We start from the raw sequence: 18,520 nt of genomic DNA, 5'->3' as shown, positions 1-18,520 counted from the left end.
TGTCAAGGCCCAGTTCTCTGTTTCAATCATTTTTCCTAATTGGTAGCAATCCCAAACCACATTCTAACAGTGTCAGATGCTGATCCCCAAGGACAGCTAAACTAAGCATTTAAGATAAAAATAAATAGCAAAGCTTTAGGTGTGACTCACTTGCTGCAAAGAGGAATCCTGTGAGAAACCCGTGTCTTTAAAGTCAATTTCATCATCACTGGATGAATGAATATGGCAGGTTGTAACCTATATGCATAAAAATGTAAAAAACTATTTAACATTGAAAAGTGGTGGACATTTGCATCAGCATTTTTATGGGAAAAAACTTATCACATTCAGCTTTTGTTTCAAAATACTAAAAAATCAAAACAAAACAAACAAACAAACAAACAAAAAAAACCAACAACAAACCCAGAAATAACAATTAAGTTGTCAAGCACATCCAGTCAATCTAGAGTCCACTCTCTGGCTACACCCACCCACCTTGCTGGTGGTTTCACTCTTCAGGAATAGCATCTCCAGGAATTGCAGAGGAAGAAGGAAAAATTCCTCCATTCAAGGGGGAAGGCAGAAGTAACAGTGCATTGCAGATGAAACAAAAACAGCAGGTATGTACCAGGCTTTGTGGGCAAAACACTGTTCTACGAGCCATGAGAAAGGTCAACCTTATAGATAAGCATTTTACTTCCTTCTTGACTTTCCTGCCTATACCAGTAAAGGCACTAGTCACAAATACTCATTCAACAGTTCCCTGATCAATAAAAGACCCTCTGAAAATGTGCCCTTTCTGCCCCACAGAAAATAAGTAGTCAACTCTCTGTAACTTAAAAACAAACAGAAGATCTCAAGGCTACCACGGGTAGCAATGAAGGTCAGTAAAATTCTAGAAGAAAATGTTTTATTTCTTAAGGTCACTTACACAGAAGTCTCTTGAGTTCTCTATACTAGCTTAGTATGTAGCCTAGGCTTGCCTCAGGGGTAGATCTACCTAGCTCACTCAGCTTCACAAGAGCTGGAATTATAGGCTTGTGCTTTTCTGTTCTAGGTAAACACTTGTTCTAAACTTAAGTAAAACATAAGTGTTCCTCTGCTAACTTTGAGGCTGTGCTTCACAGTCTGACATTAGCAAGCCAGTACGTATCATGCTAACCCAATGTATACTTGGTTACAACCAAAGTATCGGACACAGAAACAGGACAATTTTAAAGAATGAGTTAGCTATCCAGAATGAGCCAGCAGAGACTTGGCTGCTCCCAGGAGTCCTCCTGTCTAAGTGCAGCTATGTTACAAAGACTCCAGCCGCTAAATTCTCAACCCAAGCTTCTCAATCCCTCTGGGGATCAAATACTAGATATCCCACATATCAGATATTTATATTACAATTTATAACAGCAGCAAAATTACAGTTATGGAGTAGCAACAAAATAACTTTATGGAGGTCACCACAACATGAGGAACTAAATTAAAGGGTTACAGCACCATGAAGGTTAAAAAACACTGCCATAGGTTTTTGTTCTCTATAAAAAGGAAGAGTTAATCATGCCATTAAATAAAAAAGAAACTTTTGTGGAGCAATTAGTCAGTGCCAGCCACGTGACTCCTTTACATGGGTTGCTACACTGTTGTTATGAAGCACCTCTTTCCAGGGAAGTGTTTATAATGCCTTAGCCTTTAGAATCAGGGTCTTATTACATAGTCTAGGAAAGCCTTGAACTAAGGATCCTTTTGCCTCAGTGAACATCACTGGGTACACAGTTTACAAGACAGTTTTAACCAATTATGATTACTAACAATACACTGTAGGCAGACCTTCAGCTGTGTTAATGGAGGGTGTAACACCCACACCATAAGAATCTGAAAGAATGAAATGAATTCAAGAGGATTTCATTGCCTTGGGGGGGGGGATCAGAATTCCAACCCATTCATTACCATCTCTGAAGCCTGGGCTCTAGATCTACACCACACACTCAACAGTTCAAAGGCACCAGAAGCTTAAAACAAACAAACAAAACAAAAAACAAAACAAAACAAAAAACCCCCAGAAGCCAGCTTCCTGCTCCTTCAGCTAAAACCTTGGCTGTATTTTTTTTTTTATCTTCTTCACAGCGGCTTAGTTGCCCTCACAGTGCACTGCCCTACTACTTCTCACTACTCTACCATCAGCTAGTGAGTTAATGTCAATGAGGCAGCTTATTCTGTGTTGAGTCTACGTTTGGCCCAAAAGCCACAGAAAATTTCCCACAGGTAGATGGAATTATGTCACTTTTTATATCTAAACTTAGTGGTTTCTTATCTTATCCAGACACAAAGCTATAGTCCCACAGTCTGCATCTGTCCTCACTTCCACCCTTATCTGGGCTAACACAACAGCTGCAGAGATTCTGTACCTACCTACTGCACACACTTGCAGTCTTTGTACTTTGTTTCCCTCTCTGCAGGCTACACTACCTACAATTAAGTCTTCTTTGAGTGAGGTTTAAAAGTTTATTATTAGTCTGCCTGTGTCTCACTGTGTAGTGTGGTGTGTGTATAAAAGTATCATAATACATATGTACAGGCTAGAGGACAACTGTTTAGTAAGTTCTAACCTTCCATATTCTCATGGGCTCTAAAGATAAAGTTCAGATCTTCAGATGTGCTTACCTGTTGGGCCAGCATCTCACCAGTCTACTGACAATATACATCTGGAACTCCCAATTGCTCCCTGGTACTAGATCCTCAGCACTATGACCCAGAACAGGCTATTAGACAAAGTCCTGTGTCCAGAGCTTCTATTACTCCCCCTCTTAGTAAGTTCTAAGTAACATCCTCTAAGCCTGGCACTGCAAGCACTCAAATGCCTACTTTATAACTAATACTAGCATGAGTACGTAAGTGTGCATACTCTTCTATGACAGCATTTAGGCACTGCCAATGTGTTAGAGCAGGAGCAACTGAGTGACTGCTCTAACAAGGCTCCAAAACAACACCCTAAAAAGAGACTGCTGAGACTCATTAGCAAGAGATGCTACCATAAGCTCCTTACTGGAACTCTAAGTTCCTGCCACCTCTAGGGCTGAGAACAAACAATCTTGCTCACATCTTGGCTGGCTACATTGACAGTAAATTCACACAAGTACATGCCTATCACTCCACACTACCTCCAGGCCCTGTCAATGATGGTAAGAAAATAGTAGTGCTTATAAAATACTCTCTTCACAGGAGAGATAAGTAAAGCCTGAGACAAATTCAATCTCTCAAAGTTTGTACAAAACATTATCTATTTTCCATTTTTATCTAAATCCTTATCAATTTTTAGTTTGGAGGTTTAGGCAAAATTCAGATGAAACTAAAACACCAAATTTTAAACTTGGGTATGGTGGTGCATGCTTGTAATCCAAACATTTGAAAGGATGAGGCACAAACTCAGAGTTTGAGGCCAACCTGGGCTACAAACTGAAATACTATAAAAACAAAACTAAACCAACAACCCAGGCCCAAGCATACTATTTTTAACATTCTAGCTCCCTCACAAACAGTGGCTGCACAGGAACCTACTGAACACATATTTGGCTTCATTGTAAATGCTTTGATCTCCACCTTAGTGCTGAGTTGAATGCTGCAATGGGAGCCACAGGAGCCAGGGCCCACAGAGCTTATGATGACATGGTAGGGTGGGGGCCGGGGGGAGTAGAAGCTATCTTTTTGTTAACATTAAAATACAAATGGCCAAAGCAATATACCAACATAGTAATTCAAGTTATGAACACTCCTCAACACTGCAGAGGCATGTGAACCATCTTGAAAGCAAGCATGTAAGGCAGCAGATCCAGGTGTCTATTTGGCATATTCATCTATTACTCAACTGAGTAATTCCACTGGTGAATGTGCTTTTACTAAGACCATAAACTACATTCATTGGCACTGTCACCTTTTCAAGGATAAATATGGCCCATGCTATTTACCAAATTATATTTATAGCAGTTATCTCTAATAGCCTATTGCCCTCCTAAAACATGTGCCTAACCCCACCAAAATAAAGTGAATATATTCTGGGGAGAAAAATAACCTGAAGGAAATAAATAGCTAAACCATCTTTGGTAGCTAGACTATCCTCAATCTTTAAGAAAGATCTGTAGTTGGGGGCTGGAGGGATGTTTCAGTGGTTACGAGCACTGACTGCTCTCCCAGAGGTCCTGAGTTCAATTTCCAGCAATGACATGGTGGCTCATAACCTTCTGCAATGGAATCCAATGTCCTCTTCTAGTATGTCTGAAGACAGCTACAGTGTATAGTGTATTCATATACATAAAATAAATATTTTCTTTTTAAAAAGAAAAATCTGTAGTTTTGAAAAATTCCCTACCTGAAGGGCTTACAGCAAATACAGAAACATGGAGAAAGTCTCTGGGGCCAAAGAACTGAAAAGGCCTTAAGCAAACCCAACAATGTCAACACAGCAAAATACTGGGAGAGAAACCAACCCAACAGGATATCAACATGCTTCAAGATCTTTTAATTAATTGCTTGATTAGTTGATTAAATTTGGTTTTTTGGGATGGGCACACACACACACCATGGCACAAAAACTTGTAGGGAGTTACCTGCTCCAACAATGTTGTTCCAGGGATCAACCTGAGGTGCAGCTTGGCAGCAGGAGCTTTTACCCACAGCACCATTTAACTATCCTGTCTGCTGATTGCTCTACAACCAACATCTTGCTATGCAGGCTGGCTTCTCCCCAGCCTACTGGGAATGACTTCCTACTGAGAGTATCTGTGGTCTAAGAACACTGACATCTCAGGGAGAATAGAACTCTTCTCTGGTAAAAGACGGTGTTCACCAAGATGGGTGGAGCCAGCACGTGCTGCTCTCACTCAGGCACTCACTAAATGAGTCTCTTTTGGACTGTTGACAGCATGCCCAACAGCTGAGAACTGACTGTGTGAGCAGCAATGGTACCCTCCTTTACTACAGACTGCTTTCTAAGTAATCTGCTGTAGTTACCTAAGATTAAAGCTTTTCTGGGTGCGGGGAAGGGATCAGGGTAGGAGGGGAGCTATTCATGTAGTTCAGGCCTCAAACCTGCAAAGTAGCTAAGGCCACCCTGAAAGACTTGGATTTCTCTTGCACCTGTGTGTCTCTGCAGGTGCAGTGCATGTACGGGTGGGTACCTATACAGGTCAGAGGTTTATGACCTGGAGCTCATCATTTCCACTAGGCTGGGCTCATCCTGACTTCCCTAATGCTGGGTTACAAGCATGCACTTCCACACCCAGCTCTTACATAGGCCCTGGGGACTGAATACAGGTCTTTAGGTTCCCACACCAAGTGTTTTATATAGCAACTCATCTGCTAGCCCCAGCCTCAAACTTCTGATCCTCCGGTGGATTACAGGCATATACTAGTATGTCACAAGAAAATTGCTTTTTTTACAGTTTGGAAACAAGTTTTAAGTGGATTAAAAAAAAAAAAAACAGGCCAGGCAGAACTACTTCATGAGACTCTAGCTCAAAAAAGGAAACAAAATCAATCACAGGTGGATAATTTTAAAAGTGTCACAAATAAAATACTCACTTATATACAAAAAATGAAGAATAACATGCTGGCTACATCCCTACAGTAGAATTTATGTGGGAGCTCAACCAGCAACAAAATATTTCAACACAGACCAGCAGAACTCTTCAGAGCACTCAGCCACTCAAACCCAGCCTCAATTATTTTAATCAACTGACTAGTACAGGAAAGCCCAAGTCATCCAGCTATGTAGATGTAGCATTTATTAAAAGTGCCCTTCTTGGGCTGGTGAGATGGCTCATCAGTTAAGAGCACTGATTGCTCTTCCAGAGGTCCTGAGTTCCCAGCAACCACATGGTGGCTCACAACCATCTGTAATGGGATCTGACACCCTCTTCTGGTGTGTCTTGAAGATCGCTACAGTATACTCAGATATGTTAAGTAAATAAATATTTTCAAAAATTAAAAAATAAATACATAAAAAAAACAAGAACACATTCCAAAGTCCAATATAATTTTTAAAAATTATCAATGCCATTATTCCCTGGCTGAAAATACTATTTCAGTTCAACATTCTAAAGCTGGAGTTTCAGAGTCATTTTATAGCTCCAAAAAATGTTCTAAAATGTGAATAAATTGAACTCCATAATACTAGATACATCCATGGGAATGTTTGGGGTTATAAGCACTCAGAGTGACCTGAAGCACAAAGCACAAAGCAACAGAACAGGAGGAAGGCAGAGAGAAGATGGTGCTGAGGTGCTAAGGGAGCAGGACCCAAGCGAGACAAGACACTGTTGTGGACTGCAGTGAACATGGGTGGCTTTTTAGTACCTTTTTGCCATGCAAGGTAGGTCCCTAGGAGGTAAATGAACAAATCAAGGATGCTGTGACTACTATTCTCTTCCTGCAAAGAGTCACAAGCTTTTCTTCAGCCCACATTCACTGGGCCTAATGTACAGTCTTTAACATTTTTCAAGTAAACAGGCAATGGCTGAGAGCACCAAAAACCCCAGAAATGGAACCTGTGAAACCTACTAGATCTACCGTGTTCCTCTTGTTCGTCTCTCCTAAGGAGTTCGTGCAGAATGTCTCCCATCGCTCCCTGACTTCATCGGGAAGATCTTTAGAGTAAAAAAGGAAAAAAGCATTATCACACAGTGACCCAGAGGGATGAGAGTGCACAGTCTCAAAGAGTAGTCATATGAATAGTATTCAGCGGAGTCCAATGAGCTGAAGTCCAGGCTATGGCCAGTCCAGTGGTCCAAAAGAATGACAGTCAAGAGACTTTTGAGCCCCAACCAACAGCCCCACCCCACCAATACTGTTGGCTTGATCTGGTCAAGAGTTGCAATGCAGCAATTACTAACAACTGCTCTGCTGAAAGCAAAGACTTTTTTTTAAAATCTCCAAACAACTCTTCAGAACAAGGACAGATCTTTGGGCAGGGTAAGAACTGTTTGTGTGGTCAAGTTTAAGAAACCTTACAAATACTAGCTTCTGTACTTTGCTGGGATCCTATGACAGACACTGGACTGATGAATGGTCCATGGAACCCTGTTGACTATTGGCTGTGGCAACTGCACTTGTATGCCATAAACAAAACATGAAGAGATGTTCTATAGCAAAATTCAACTTTCTAGAAAAACTTTAATAGTTTTTCTCAGAAATGAAATCCTATGTATAAACCTTACAGGTCAATCTACAGAGAGGGTCATCTGACAACTCTGGTTTAAGCAACCATACATAGGTACAAACTCACACAGGAACTTCCAGGAAAAAACAAGCCTTAACACACATGGCCCTCTCTCCTTGATAAGAATATGAACCACAAGGAGTAACTTCAAGAAGAGGCTTGTACTTCTGAAGAAGCATAATTACAGGTGGGCCAGCCTCAGTTTTTCTGTCACTGAGTGAGAATTAGGCTTTCAGTGCACCCGACAGAGCACCACTCCTTGAACAAAGATTATTTCTCACATTCAAAAATGTCTCAGAACTAGTTATTCCTGCTGGGTCAGATCCTGCAGGTCAGAGCATTTGGTATTCTCATTCTGTCAATATGAACTTGTGGTCTGAGGCTTGTGTAGAAGGCTTGTGTACAAGTCACTTTGGGCTGATTAAATTTAAATGCTAATAGAAAAAGAATCCTTTAGGATCTAGTCTTCTCATTTTAGTAACGGAGACACTGAAGAAACACTGATAGTGTTATAGTGTCTCAGGGAGAATAGGCCAGACTCTAGCTGCTAGAGATGGGTCAGTGCTTAAGAGCACTTGTTACTTTTTCAGGAGACCTAGGTTCTGTTCCCAGCACCCACATGGTGGCTCACAACCATCCATTAAAAAAAGTCGCAGGGGATCCAATGCTCTCTTCTGACTAGGTACACATGGTGTACATACATGTATATAGGCAAAACACAAATATACATTTTTAAAAAGTAGGCTTCAGAAGAAAAAGTAAGAACCACCATAGTTTGAGTGGCTCTACTCAAACACAATACAGTATCAGGTCAGGGGGTGGAGAGATGGCTTAGGGGTTAAGAGCACTGGCTGTTATTCTAGAGGACCTGGGTTTGATCCCCAGCACCTACATGGCAACACACAACCAACCATCCATAAAGTCCAGTTCCAGAGAGATCTGACATCTTCTTCTGACCTCCATGGAACCCGAATGCACATGGTATACAGACACACACATTGGCAAAACAACTATATACAAAGACCCCACACCCCACCTCAAGACAGGGTTTCACTAGGTAGCTCTGGCTGTCTGGGAACTCACTACATAGACTAGGCTGGCCTCAAAACTCACAGAGATCTATCTACCTCTGCCTTCTAAAAGCTGGGATTAAAGGTGAACACATACATTTTAAAAAATAAAAACAGAACGAAAAGCAGGCCATCAACAGTACTCTGTAACAGACAGTGACTCTAGCATGCCATTTGATTTCAAATGAACAGCAAAAATCTGAGCAGAGGTACAGCTGACGACCACATGGTTCAAAAATATTCTCAAGAGCCACAATAAGATCTCCAAGTTAAAATGTCTCTAAAATGTAAACAAACCCCATCTATAGCTTTTAACCTGCCCCCAACACTTTAACCCCTAACTTGTTAATTAGGTTGTTAAATAACGTACCTTTGATGAGCTGCTGTACTAACGCGCTGTTCGGACCCTTGTCAGTGCTGTGCACAATACAGTTAGCTATCCTTGTGAGGTGTCCCATGTAACCATGCCGTCGTCCTCCCTCAGCCCTGACAAGAGGAAAGGATAAATATTCAGACTAAGATGAAAGACATAAAACTTAACAGGAAGCATGGCAGCATAGTAACAGGACAGTCATTCCAATGTCAGCAACAATCACCATCGCTGGTACTATCTAAAGCAAACATTCATTAATGCTCCAAGACACTGAAATCCGCCTTTACATTTTTTTTTTTAATTCTGAATTTCAGACTTTAAGAAGATGATCAAAAACTGAGGTCAGAATTTTGCTGGCCCTTTCCCCCAAAAGACATCAAGTTTTACTTGTGCTAATAGACAGACACAAATCACTAATGACATTTCTCAAAACTTTATAGACAGTGGCTTATCTGAAAACCTGGCTTAGGTAAGAAAGGCAGTGCCCGGTCACTCTCTGGATGGAGACCCTCCTGGCCAGTGAGCTCAGCCTCAGTGTTTTCTTCTGCTGAAGTCTACTTTCTCCAACTACTCTCATCTTTTTCTAAGATGACCCTTTTAATGTCAATGGTTTATTTAAAAAATTGTTGGCAACAACTAATCAAACCCCTTGCCACAGCCACACAAACTGGACCAGTTCCCCATACTGACCACATCAAAACTAATCTGTGTTCATCCATGTTTATGAAGTTTACCATTAACAACACCAGGACTACCACCCAAAACAACAAAGGCAAGCTGATTCCATGAGTCACTTAGCTCCTTCAGGGGAATACAGATTTAATCAGTGATGGATCTTGACAGCATAAGCTATTGAGAAGCTCAGCTGGTAGAACGCAGCCTAGTTTGCACTAAAAGCACTGGGCTTAATTACTTGCACCTCATAAAGCCACACATGGGCACATGGTTATAATCCCAGAACTGAAGAGGAGACAGCACCAGAAGTTCAAGGTTACCCTCAGCCTCACCAGTCTATTTGATGCCGACCCAAAGAGAAAAGGGAAGAAAATGGTGCCGGGGACAATGCACTTGTAAATAATAATGGAAGCACTCTATGTTCTGACTACAGTGGTGGTTAGGTAACCAATAATGTGGTGTCATTTATACAAACACACCCAGCCTTACACAGCAACCCACCCTACACTACCTGCTTCAGAATCTGGGGATGCTGTAAAACCTCCCAGGGTATTGAGAAGACTGGCTGCTAGCCCCTGCCACCACCACAAGAACATCTTATGTGAGAAAATAGTGGGTGCAACTAACTAAGGCTTTACAAAACCTGGTCTATGAAGAAAGTCTAGGTGCATGCCTGTGTGGTGAGACTCTACTCTAAGAGCATGCCTACAGACAGCTCTGCCCTGAGAGGTTAATCAACTTTTGACTGTTTTATTCACCTCAATACTATGCTTGGAAAGCCTTCCAAAGGCAATAGAATCTCACTCAAAGGAGGAAGGACTGACTAAAGGTTGATAGAAAGGTATCTGTTATGATGTAACTATTTTTACTTTCTCTAAGTAGCAAAGGGGAGATGGTAAGATGTTCTGTAAATTAGAAACCAAATTGGACTGCTTGCAGAAACAAGTTAGCTGTGCTCACAGCAGCAGCACATACATTAAAATTGGAATGATAGAGATTAGCAGGGTCTTTTCACAAGGATGACACACGAATTCATGACGTATTCCATATTTTTACAAGTCTCCCCTGTGCCCCCCAAAGAAACAGTCCGGATGGGAAGCCATTGAGTAGAACTCTTAAAAATTATGATAGAGATGCTGATGTGTAGCTCTCCACAGTTGACAGCTTCTGGGTGGGGGAAGGGAAACATCAGTTTTCTTTAAGGGACTGGCCACTAGGAGTCAGTCTACCATATTCCAGTGGATACATGAGTAACACAGAAAATATTTTTTTTTTCCTTTTTTGTGTGGAGATCACAAGGATTTGGGTACACCTGAGAGGACTATAAAGTGAGGACAATTGAGGTGTATTATGTGAAATTCCCAAATAATAAAATTATTGTGTTGAAAAAGAAAGAAAAACAAGTTACTTACTGCTTCTTCTCATTTGTGTCCCAGGCTTCAAGTATTCGCTCTATTAAATGACACTTTTGAAAAAGCTAAATAAGAAAGAACACTCTAATTACTCCAATTATTAATCTAATGGTTAAAGCATTAAAACATTAAAGCAAACCCAGCATGGTGGCTCAGCCTTCAACCTTAGCACTCTAGAGGTAGAGGTAGGCATATCTTTGTGAGTTCAAGGCCAGCCTGGTCTATAGTGAAACTGTCTTTAAAAAAAAAAAAAAAAAGATCTTTACATAAAATAAAAATGCATGTGGTTCTTAGTTACTGGCCCACCCAAGTGCAACATGGTACTATTTACTCCAGATCCCCAGTGAGCAGCCCCATCAGGACCCAGGCCACAGAGAACACTTGCTAGGCAACTTATTGTTAAGGGTACTACCACAGTGAGCAGCAAAGCTCTACTTTTCTGCTCTTTGCTTTATGTTACCAGGAGGAGGTTTGGGGTAAGGATGGTAATCCCTCTTAAGAGAGGGTCTCACTTAGGCCAGGCTGGTCTGGAACACACTGATTCTCCTCTAGCTCCTAAATGCTACATTTACAAGCATGCACAATCATACCTGGCTTGCTTTGCTTTTACATGTGGGCAACAGAACCATAAACATATCCTAACATTGTAATAATGTCAACTTGTGTTATACCGAAACTCTAGCAATTCAAAAAGAAGCCACTATGGGCTGAAAAATGAGCAATAGCACTTTTCTTCTCTAGTGACCTGGATGTTCCAGGCCAGCCTTTTTGCCTTCTAGGTCTAGGAATAAACCACATAGAAACTACAGGATTAGATAAAACCATAAAAATGCAGAACTCTGAAAACTGATCAAACAAAAAAAAAAAAATCACATATTTTACAGAAAAGAGACCCCCAAGCTAGGTATCAGTGTGCTTGCTTATAACCCCAGCTCCAAGAGAGCCAGAAGTTTTCTGAGTCCAAGAACCACTCTGGTCTACACAGCAAGAACCCTCTGCCCCCTGTCTATGAAACACAAGAAAGACCCTAAAAGAATGGCCATAAAGAATGACCATTCAACATTGACTAATAAAACTCGTTTCTTCACATGTTTAGGCACCTATTCAGCACTGGAAGTAAAATTCTGATGTGCTGAAGTACAGTAAAAAGTATTTTCAGTAATACTTAATTATCTATGATTCATTTGCCTCCCATAAAGTATACTCAAACTTCTTGTATTTATAGGGAAGTGAGCTGACAGTTCTTGGAGAGGTGTTATGTTCATGTGATTAACAGAATCACTGGTCAAAGTGAAATGAGCATATGACAGCTAAACCCTCCAACTTGGACATTTACTCAGTTTGTCCTACAACCATAATTAACCACACTCTGGAAAACACAGTGACAGGAAGTAGTACTTACATGCTTCAATAACAAATTGTCATTAGCGGAGTCTTGATCAGTAATGGTGCCATTTTCTGCATTCTCAAATGGACTGGCCAGAATGAGAGCAATACAGATTTCCACTTGTGTATGTAGAAAGTTATTCCATGTGTACTTGAAGAACATGTCCTACAGAAGAAAAGTGCAGTCTCTTCAGTTGGCTTAATGCTGAAGCCACTTTAAGCTTTCACAAAGTACTAATTGAAGAACATATTTTCAGGGTGGAGAGACATTCCTTCAGTTAAGTGCTTGCTGAATAAGTGGAGAATATGACTGGATTCCCCAGTACCTACTTAAAAGCTGGGAATAGCAGCATATATCTCTGTAATTCAGTGCTGGGGAAGTGAAAACAGGTAAAGCTTACTGACCAACCAGTCTAGTCTAACTGAAGAGGTTCAGAGTCAATGAGACTCGGTCTCTGAGACTCAGTTTCAAAAAAGCAAGGTAGAAGGCTAGCATACTGGATCAGTAGGTAAAGGTGCTTGCTACCAAGACTGATCTTAGTGTGAGTCTGAGATCCTGCATAGCAAAAGAAATGATTTCTGAAAGGATGCAGTCTGATGTTAATATGAGGCCATGATGCTTACATATGCATGTGTGCACAGATGTACGCACATGCCTATATTAAAGGGAACAAAACTTTATTTAATGGGTGGTTTGAAATACCACTTCATAGTCCATATAACTGTCTATTCATTCAGAATGTTTGAGTTTGTCTAGAATATATTAGAAAGTAGAAGAAAGTTTTAGAAACACAAAGACAAAATGAGCATAACCCTCTCAAAGAGAAAGTTTTTACAGTGATGTAGATATCCAGCTCAGCCCACTTTCATGCTCTTCACTTTGTGACTGCCGGGAGAATTAGCTCTGCTTTTTCAGACCACCAAGCAGGCATAGTCTTTGCTCTGCACTGTCCAGGAATTCCACAATTAAGGCTCATTTTGAAATGAGGAAATGTGATACAGACGATTATTTTTATTAGAGAAAGAGGGTCTAGGTTAACCTAACAGTTTCATCCTGTTAGCCCAATGTCAATTTGTAGATAGCAACTTGTTAAATTTCTCATTCCTGTTTGAAGTTAGGCTTCCTACTCAGAGCCCAAGTGTGCAGTGAGGACAGTTATTAGGGTTAACTGTGTCGGGATGTGGCCCTGAGAGGCGAGCCAGTGCCTAGTGACGTATGTGCCTCTGGCCTTTTTGTTCTTCTGCTCTAGTACTTTCTGCTTTCCTAGCATCTCCTAGACTTTGGAGGGAATGAGCTCCCTTTGCTGGGTGGATGGGTGTCAGAACAAGATGACACCTTTAGCACTTCACATCACACGCAGACTTGGGACAAGTCAGACTGAGTTCAGACCAGTTTTACTGTTTAGGGTGACAGTTAAAGAGATCTGTCCCCAGATCATATCCCTGTAGATTGATAAGACTGTGCTGTAATCTTAGAAACTATCAAGGATGACTTCAACTGTCTATGAGGCGGAATCTCACCAATATGACTCCAATGCTGTTCAGTTCCATCAGGTCTCCATTTATACTGCTGGTATTGGTTTGGAGCAGGCTGGATATCAATCTAATTACATTCAACCGAGTGTTCCCCACAGGCGGGTCCAATATACCCCATGTAGTCTTCATTACACTTTTCTGTGGAAGAAAAAGCTTTCAAATTAAATTCAGTTGAGTGAATAAACAAAAAGTTCATGTGCAGACACAGCATAAAGCTAGCTAATACTATACAGTTTAAGCCCTGAGAGAAATCTAACCTTGTAGCCAGAATCTTTAAAAGAAGCCAGAAAATAGTACATATACAGTAAAAGAGTGAGTATCTGCCCTAAGAATTTCGATAGATGTACCCTTCTTGTCTATAAAGGAGTATCAATAATCTAAAATCACAACACAACAGATGCTGCAGAATTTTAGACATTCTGACACAAAAGAATGACAGACTAAAATGTACCACTAAGCTGCCCTCCCTGAAGGTCTACCGACTCACTATCTCCTATAGCACATAGGAGTTAACAAGTTCCTACAATCTGTTTTTGAAACACCCAAACACCCACACACCCACACCCACCCACACACACAAACTTTAAACAAACAAAAACCATAGTCTGTAATGCTAATTAGCCACCTGTGTCTTATTTTCAAGTTTCTCAGACTCTCCAGCAACTGCCTAAACTAAACCCTCATACTTGCTAATCCCATCTTCTGGCCCAAGCCTCACAGTTCTACTCCAAAAAACTCTGAGACTTTGTAAAAAGCTTCATGGTGCCTGGGGGTGACTACTTGCTTAACATGTATAAAACTACAGTCAATCCTTAGCACAACAAATAAGTTCATTAATCTATTAAAGAAGCTTTTTAAAATACTCCCTGAATCCACTTACACACTTTATCACAGAGTGAAACTATGAGTGTCGCTCATTGCTAGGGTGAAAAAGAAGTCTCAACAAGAAACTTAGCTATGTATTGGGGCTGTGAATCAGGTGCTTCATTGTGCACCTAGAAAGAAGCTAAGTGACCCACCCGAGACAAGATGCAGGCTGAGCTCTCACACACCTCCTCTCCTTATCAGCCTCCTGACTCCATTTCTCATTAGTGGTGCTCTGTCTTCTAGATCCCTTTTCTTATTCTTATTCCTAGGATAGGCAAGGATGTCACTGGCTATTTGGCTGCTAAACACTAAAAAAAAGTTTCCTAAGGCGAATGAGCTAAATAAAGATGCCAAACCCTGAGGCCAGAAGGAACTGCTAGGCACAACAGCACTGAGTATCTGAACAACAATTTAGAAGTTAACCAGAGCCTTGGGGTATGGACTTAAAGTATTCTGCTATTCCTCTTCCAAAATATCATATTTAATATTTTCTATTGAAAAGGTTGTGGTGGTCTGAACAAGAATGGTCTGAATAGGCTCATATACTTGGTCACCAAGGAGTGGTCAGCAGGATTAGCAGATATGGCCTTGTTTAGGGTAGATGTGGCCTTTCGGAAAAAGGTGTGTCAGTGGAGGTGGGCTCTCCCTCTTGGTCAGAAGATCAGGATGTAGTTCTCACCTACTGCTCTTACATCAAGCTAGCCCTTCCCTCAGGATATGAACTAAACCTCTATAAAATGCTTTCTTTTATAAGAGTTGCCTTGGTCATGTGTCTTTTCACAGGAACCGAACATTGTCTAAGTAACAAGACCTCCTATAGAAGTAACAAGCTCACATATTAAAGTCTTACCAATGTAAAGATAACACTACAGATGACAGTAGATCCAAATGTACTGTATAAAAGTAAGAGGCATAGCTGACCCTGCACAACTGCAGCAGAGCAGCTGTGGCTCCCAGCGTGCCTCTTAGGTAGGTCTCCTGAGGTCGACTGTGTTTAGTTTTGCATACAGTTGTTCTCCTTGGAAAAATAACAGCCTGTGCGAGTTTTTTTCCAAGCTGTACCCTACGACCCCAATAGACTATATTCAGTTAAAATGTCATCTGTCTCCACTGTCCCCAAGCTCATATGAAGATGCAATTTCAAAAATCAGATCACAAAAGGTTAACTTTACCTCAAAGGCCTAAAAGGAATATGCTACAAACAGAAAACTATCTTTTTTACTGATTCATAGGTACTCAAGGATTTACAAAACAAGAATCTGAGTTTATTTAAGTAGATATTTTTAATTCTAATTTCCCTCATTTACTAATTTAGACAAGGCATATGGATAAAGGCCTCAAGAGAGGCACAGTGGTAAATGCTTGTAATCTTATTACTCATAAGGAGAATAGCAAGACTTTGCCCCCACAAGAAAACCAAATCAACCAACAACAAGGTATCTCAGAGGCAGAAAAAAATTGATAGTGTACCTTTAAACATTTTATGTAGGCTGAGAATGTGGCTCTATGAGCAAAGCATTTTCCTCTAAGCTTCTGAGTTGTATCTCCAAAACCCATATAGTTGAATGGAAGGATGTAACTAACAAAGGTACACACACATGCACACACTTTTAAAAAACAAATATGTAATGCTAATTACGGTTATTTTCGTATGTCCAAGATTCTCAGACTCCAGTGACTGCCAAAACCAAGCCATTGGCTGCCTATAACACTTAAGACAGCAAACCTACCTTGGGAGGCTCGAGTAGGAGTTCATGGAAAGATCCAAGTCTTCCTCGGATGGCTTCTAGAACACTCTTGTTAACTGAACAAGCTGAATGACTCATGCCTGGTGGGCATATTTCTATATGGCCTTCAAATCTGGAAAAAAAAAAAAATCAAGGTAACTACAATAATTTCATAATACTACATGCAAACTCTCCCTATCAACCCACAGGCACACATGATTTTGTATGACAATACTATAGTGATGTCAAAGAGGTGGCCAAGACTCAAGAGATTGGCCATTGTGCCCTGAGAACCTGAAGGGGTTATGGTATTAGATGAGATATTATGTCACATCTCCAGATTCCCCCTGAGCCCTCCAACTCCTGTCAGTATATCTCTAATTAATCAGAAAATGCACATTTTAAATGGAAAACTGACCCAAGTCACAGGCCACAGAAATAGCTGCCATTTGCGAATGCGAATGCTAGCAATAAGCAGGTCCCTACTTATCCCTGAGATTATTTTTAGGTAAACATTGATTTGTATTTAAAGATTTTAATTTATTCTACATAAAATTCAGTCCTCAGTCATTCCTTCAAAACAAACAAACAACAGAAAAAAAGGAACAACAGATAGAGTGAGAATCCCAATTCTAGCCAATATTGCAATTTCAAAGGCACAGTAGCTCTCAAGTGGGAAAAGGATAAGCCCAGGAAAAGAGGGAGGACCTAGATTGGTGTGAAAATGGGGATATGAAGTTTAAACTAAAAATGCTATGCAGGGTTAGAGAGATGTTCAGAGGTTAAGAGCACTAGCTGCTCTTCCAGAGGTCCTGAGTTTAATTCCTAACAACAATATGATGGTTCACAACCATCTATAACGAGATCTGGTGCCCTCTTCTGGTCTGCAGGCATATGTGCAGACAGAATTCTGTATACATAATGAATAAATAAATAAATCTTTAAAATAAAACAAAAACAAAAAACAGAACAAAACAAACCCACTCTGGTGACTTCTGTAGTGAGATTGCCTGGACCCAAATCCAACCTCTTTATATGAGTTACTTACTGACTATTAATACAAGAACCACCTGAAGATGTCCCTTCTTGGACAACACTGAGGAGTCTATCAACAGACCAAGGGCTACATATGGCCTGAGACACCTTAAAAAGTGCTGCTGAAAACACACCACTGTGGGTGACATCATGCTCTGAAGGCTGCATTCAGCGACACAATTCCTGAAGAAAAGGGAAGGGTGATACCTCTGGTCAAGTGTTAGCTTCTCCAGACAAATGTTATCTTAATCCTCATAGCCTGTGGATCCCACTTGGTTTGGAGGAAAGACCCTTAAAGACGTAACTAAGTACTCTGAGATGGAAGATTAACCTGCATTGTGAGGTGGGCCCACAGTGCCATCATAAGAGTCCCTAGAGAACAGAAGGGAAAGAGACACACACAGAGAGGGCAAGATGAGGACAAATGGAACAGTGGCCACAGGCCATGGAGTTATCAAAAGTCAAGAGAAGGGAACCATTATCTCTGTGCTTCTCTGGGACTGTAGCACCACCAACACTTGAAAGAAATCTTGGAAATTTGGCATTTAGGACTGTTACTCTCAGACTCGGCTCCTGAAACTGTGGGCTGCAAGCCAACACAGAGCAATGTAATTGGATAGGGGTTGGAGAAGGGATCAAAACATTTGGAAACAATAAGACTGAATATATATAACAAGAAAAACTAATTCAAAATCAAACATGTTATGAATCTGAGGTGTTTCTTATGGGTCTCACTGTGTTGTGTTCATGTGACTTCCCTGCTGCCAGGGTTCTGAACTCTGTATGTGTTATATATGCCATCACACCACATAATAAAGAGCACTGAAACATCTTGCCTCAATCTGAGGCTATGGCTGCTGCAATGTTTTACTGCACAATTTTGTGCTCTTAGACAAATACAACAGTTGAATTATAACAACCTCAGCATGAAAGCACCAAATTAGTAAGTCATCAGACTGAAATGTGCCAGAATGTTTCATCTTAAAACTGCTATTGGAGTCATGAACAAAATTCATTAAAAACAAACCATTAAAAAAAAAAAATCAAGCATTAAAATGCTTACTTGGGATTAGAAACAGATTTTTCAAGATGGTCCCTAACTATACTTCTGCCACTTTGTACTATGCGGTTGAAGTGACCGTCTCAGCACTGACGATTATAAAGTTGAACATGCTCTACAGCCTGCAAACGTTAAAGACTCAGCCATGAATTATTTATGTAAAGCGAACAAGCATATCCACCTCACTACAAAAATT

General features: G+C 40.7%; 1 protein-coding gene across 6 annotated transcripts in view; it reads right to left on the bottom strand.

Moving 5' to 3' along the window:
- Positions 1 to 18,520, bottom strand: part of PPP6R3 (protein phosphatase 6 regulatory subunit 3) — a 105,110-nt gene that overhangs the window by 23,404 nt on the left and 63,186 nt on the right. For 4 of the 6 annotated variants that reach the window (XM_080912382.1, XM_080912385.1, XM_080912384.1 and 1 more), the window contains 7 exons: positions 16,233 to 16,362; positions 13,621 to 13,773; positions 12,116 to 12,265; positions 10,714 to 10,778; positions 8,624 to 8,739; positions 6,526 to 6,611; positions 151 to 237 (listed from right to left, as the gene is read on the bottom strand). In XM_080912382.1, coding sequence (XP_080768508.1) covers positions 151 to 237; positions 6,526 to 6,611; positions 8,624 to 8,739; positions 10,714 to 10,778; positions 12,116 to 12,265; positions 13,621 to 13,773; positions 16,233 to 16,362 — 787 coding nt within the window. The remainder of the gene's footprint in view (positions 1 to 150; positions 238 to 6,525; positions 6,612 to 8,623; positions 8,740 to 10,713; positions 10,779 to 12,115; positions 12,266 to 13,620; positions 13,774 to 16,232; positions 16,363 to 18,520) is intronic. The other 2 variants (XM_080912386.1, XM_080912387.1) reach the window with 1 other exon arrangement.

Source organism: Micromys minutus (genome assembly GCF_963924665.1).
Source record: "Micromys minutus genome assembly, chromosome: 2".
In the NCBI taxonomy this organism is placed as follows: domain Eukaryota; kingdom Metazoa; phylum Chordata; class Mammalia; order Rodentia; family Muridae; genus Micromys; species Micromys minutus.
This window is presented reverse-complemented; position numbering and strand designations above follow the sequence as displayed.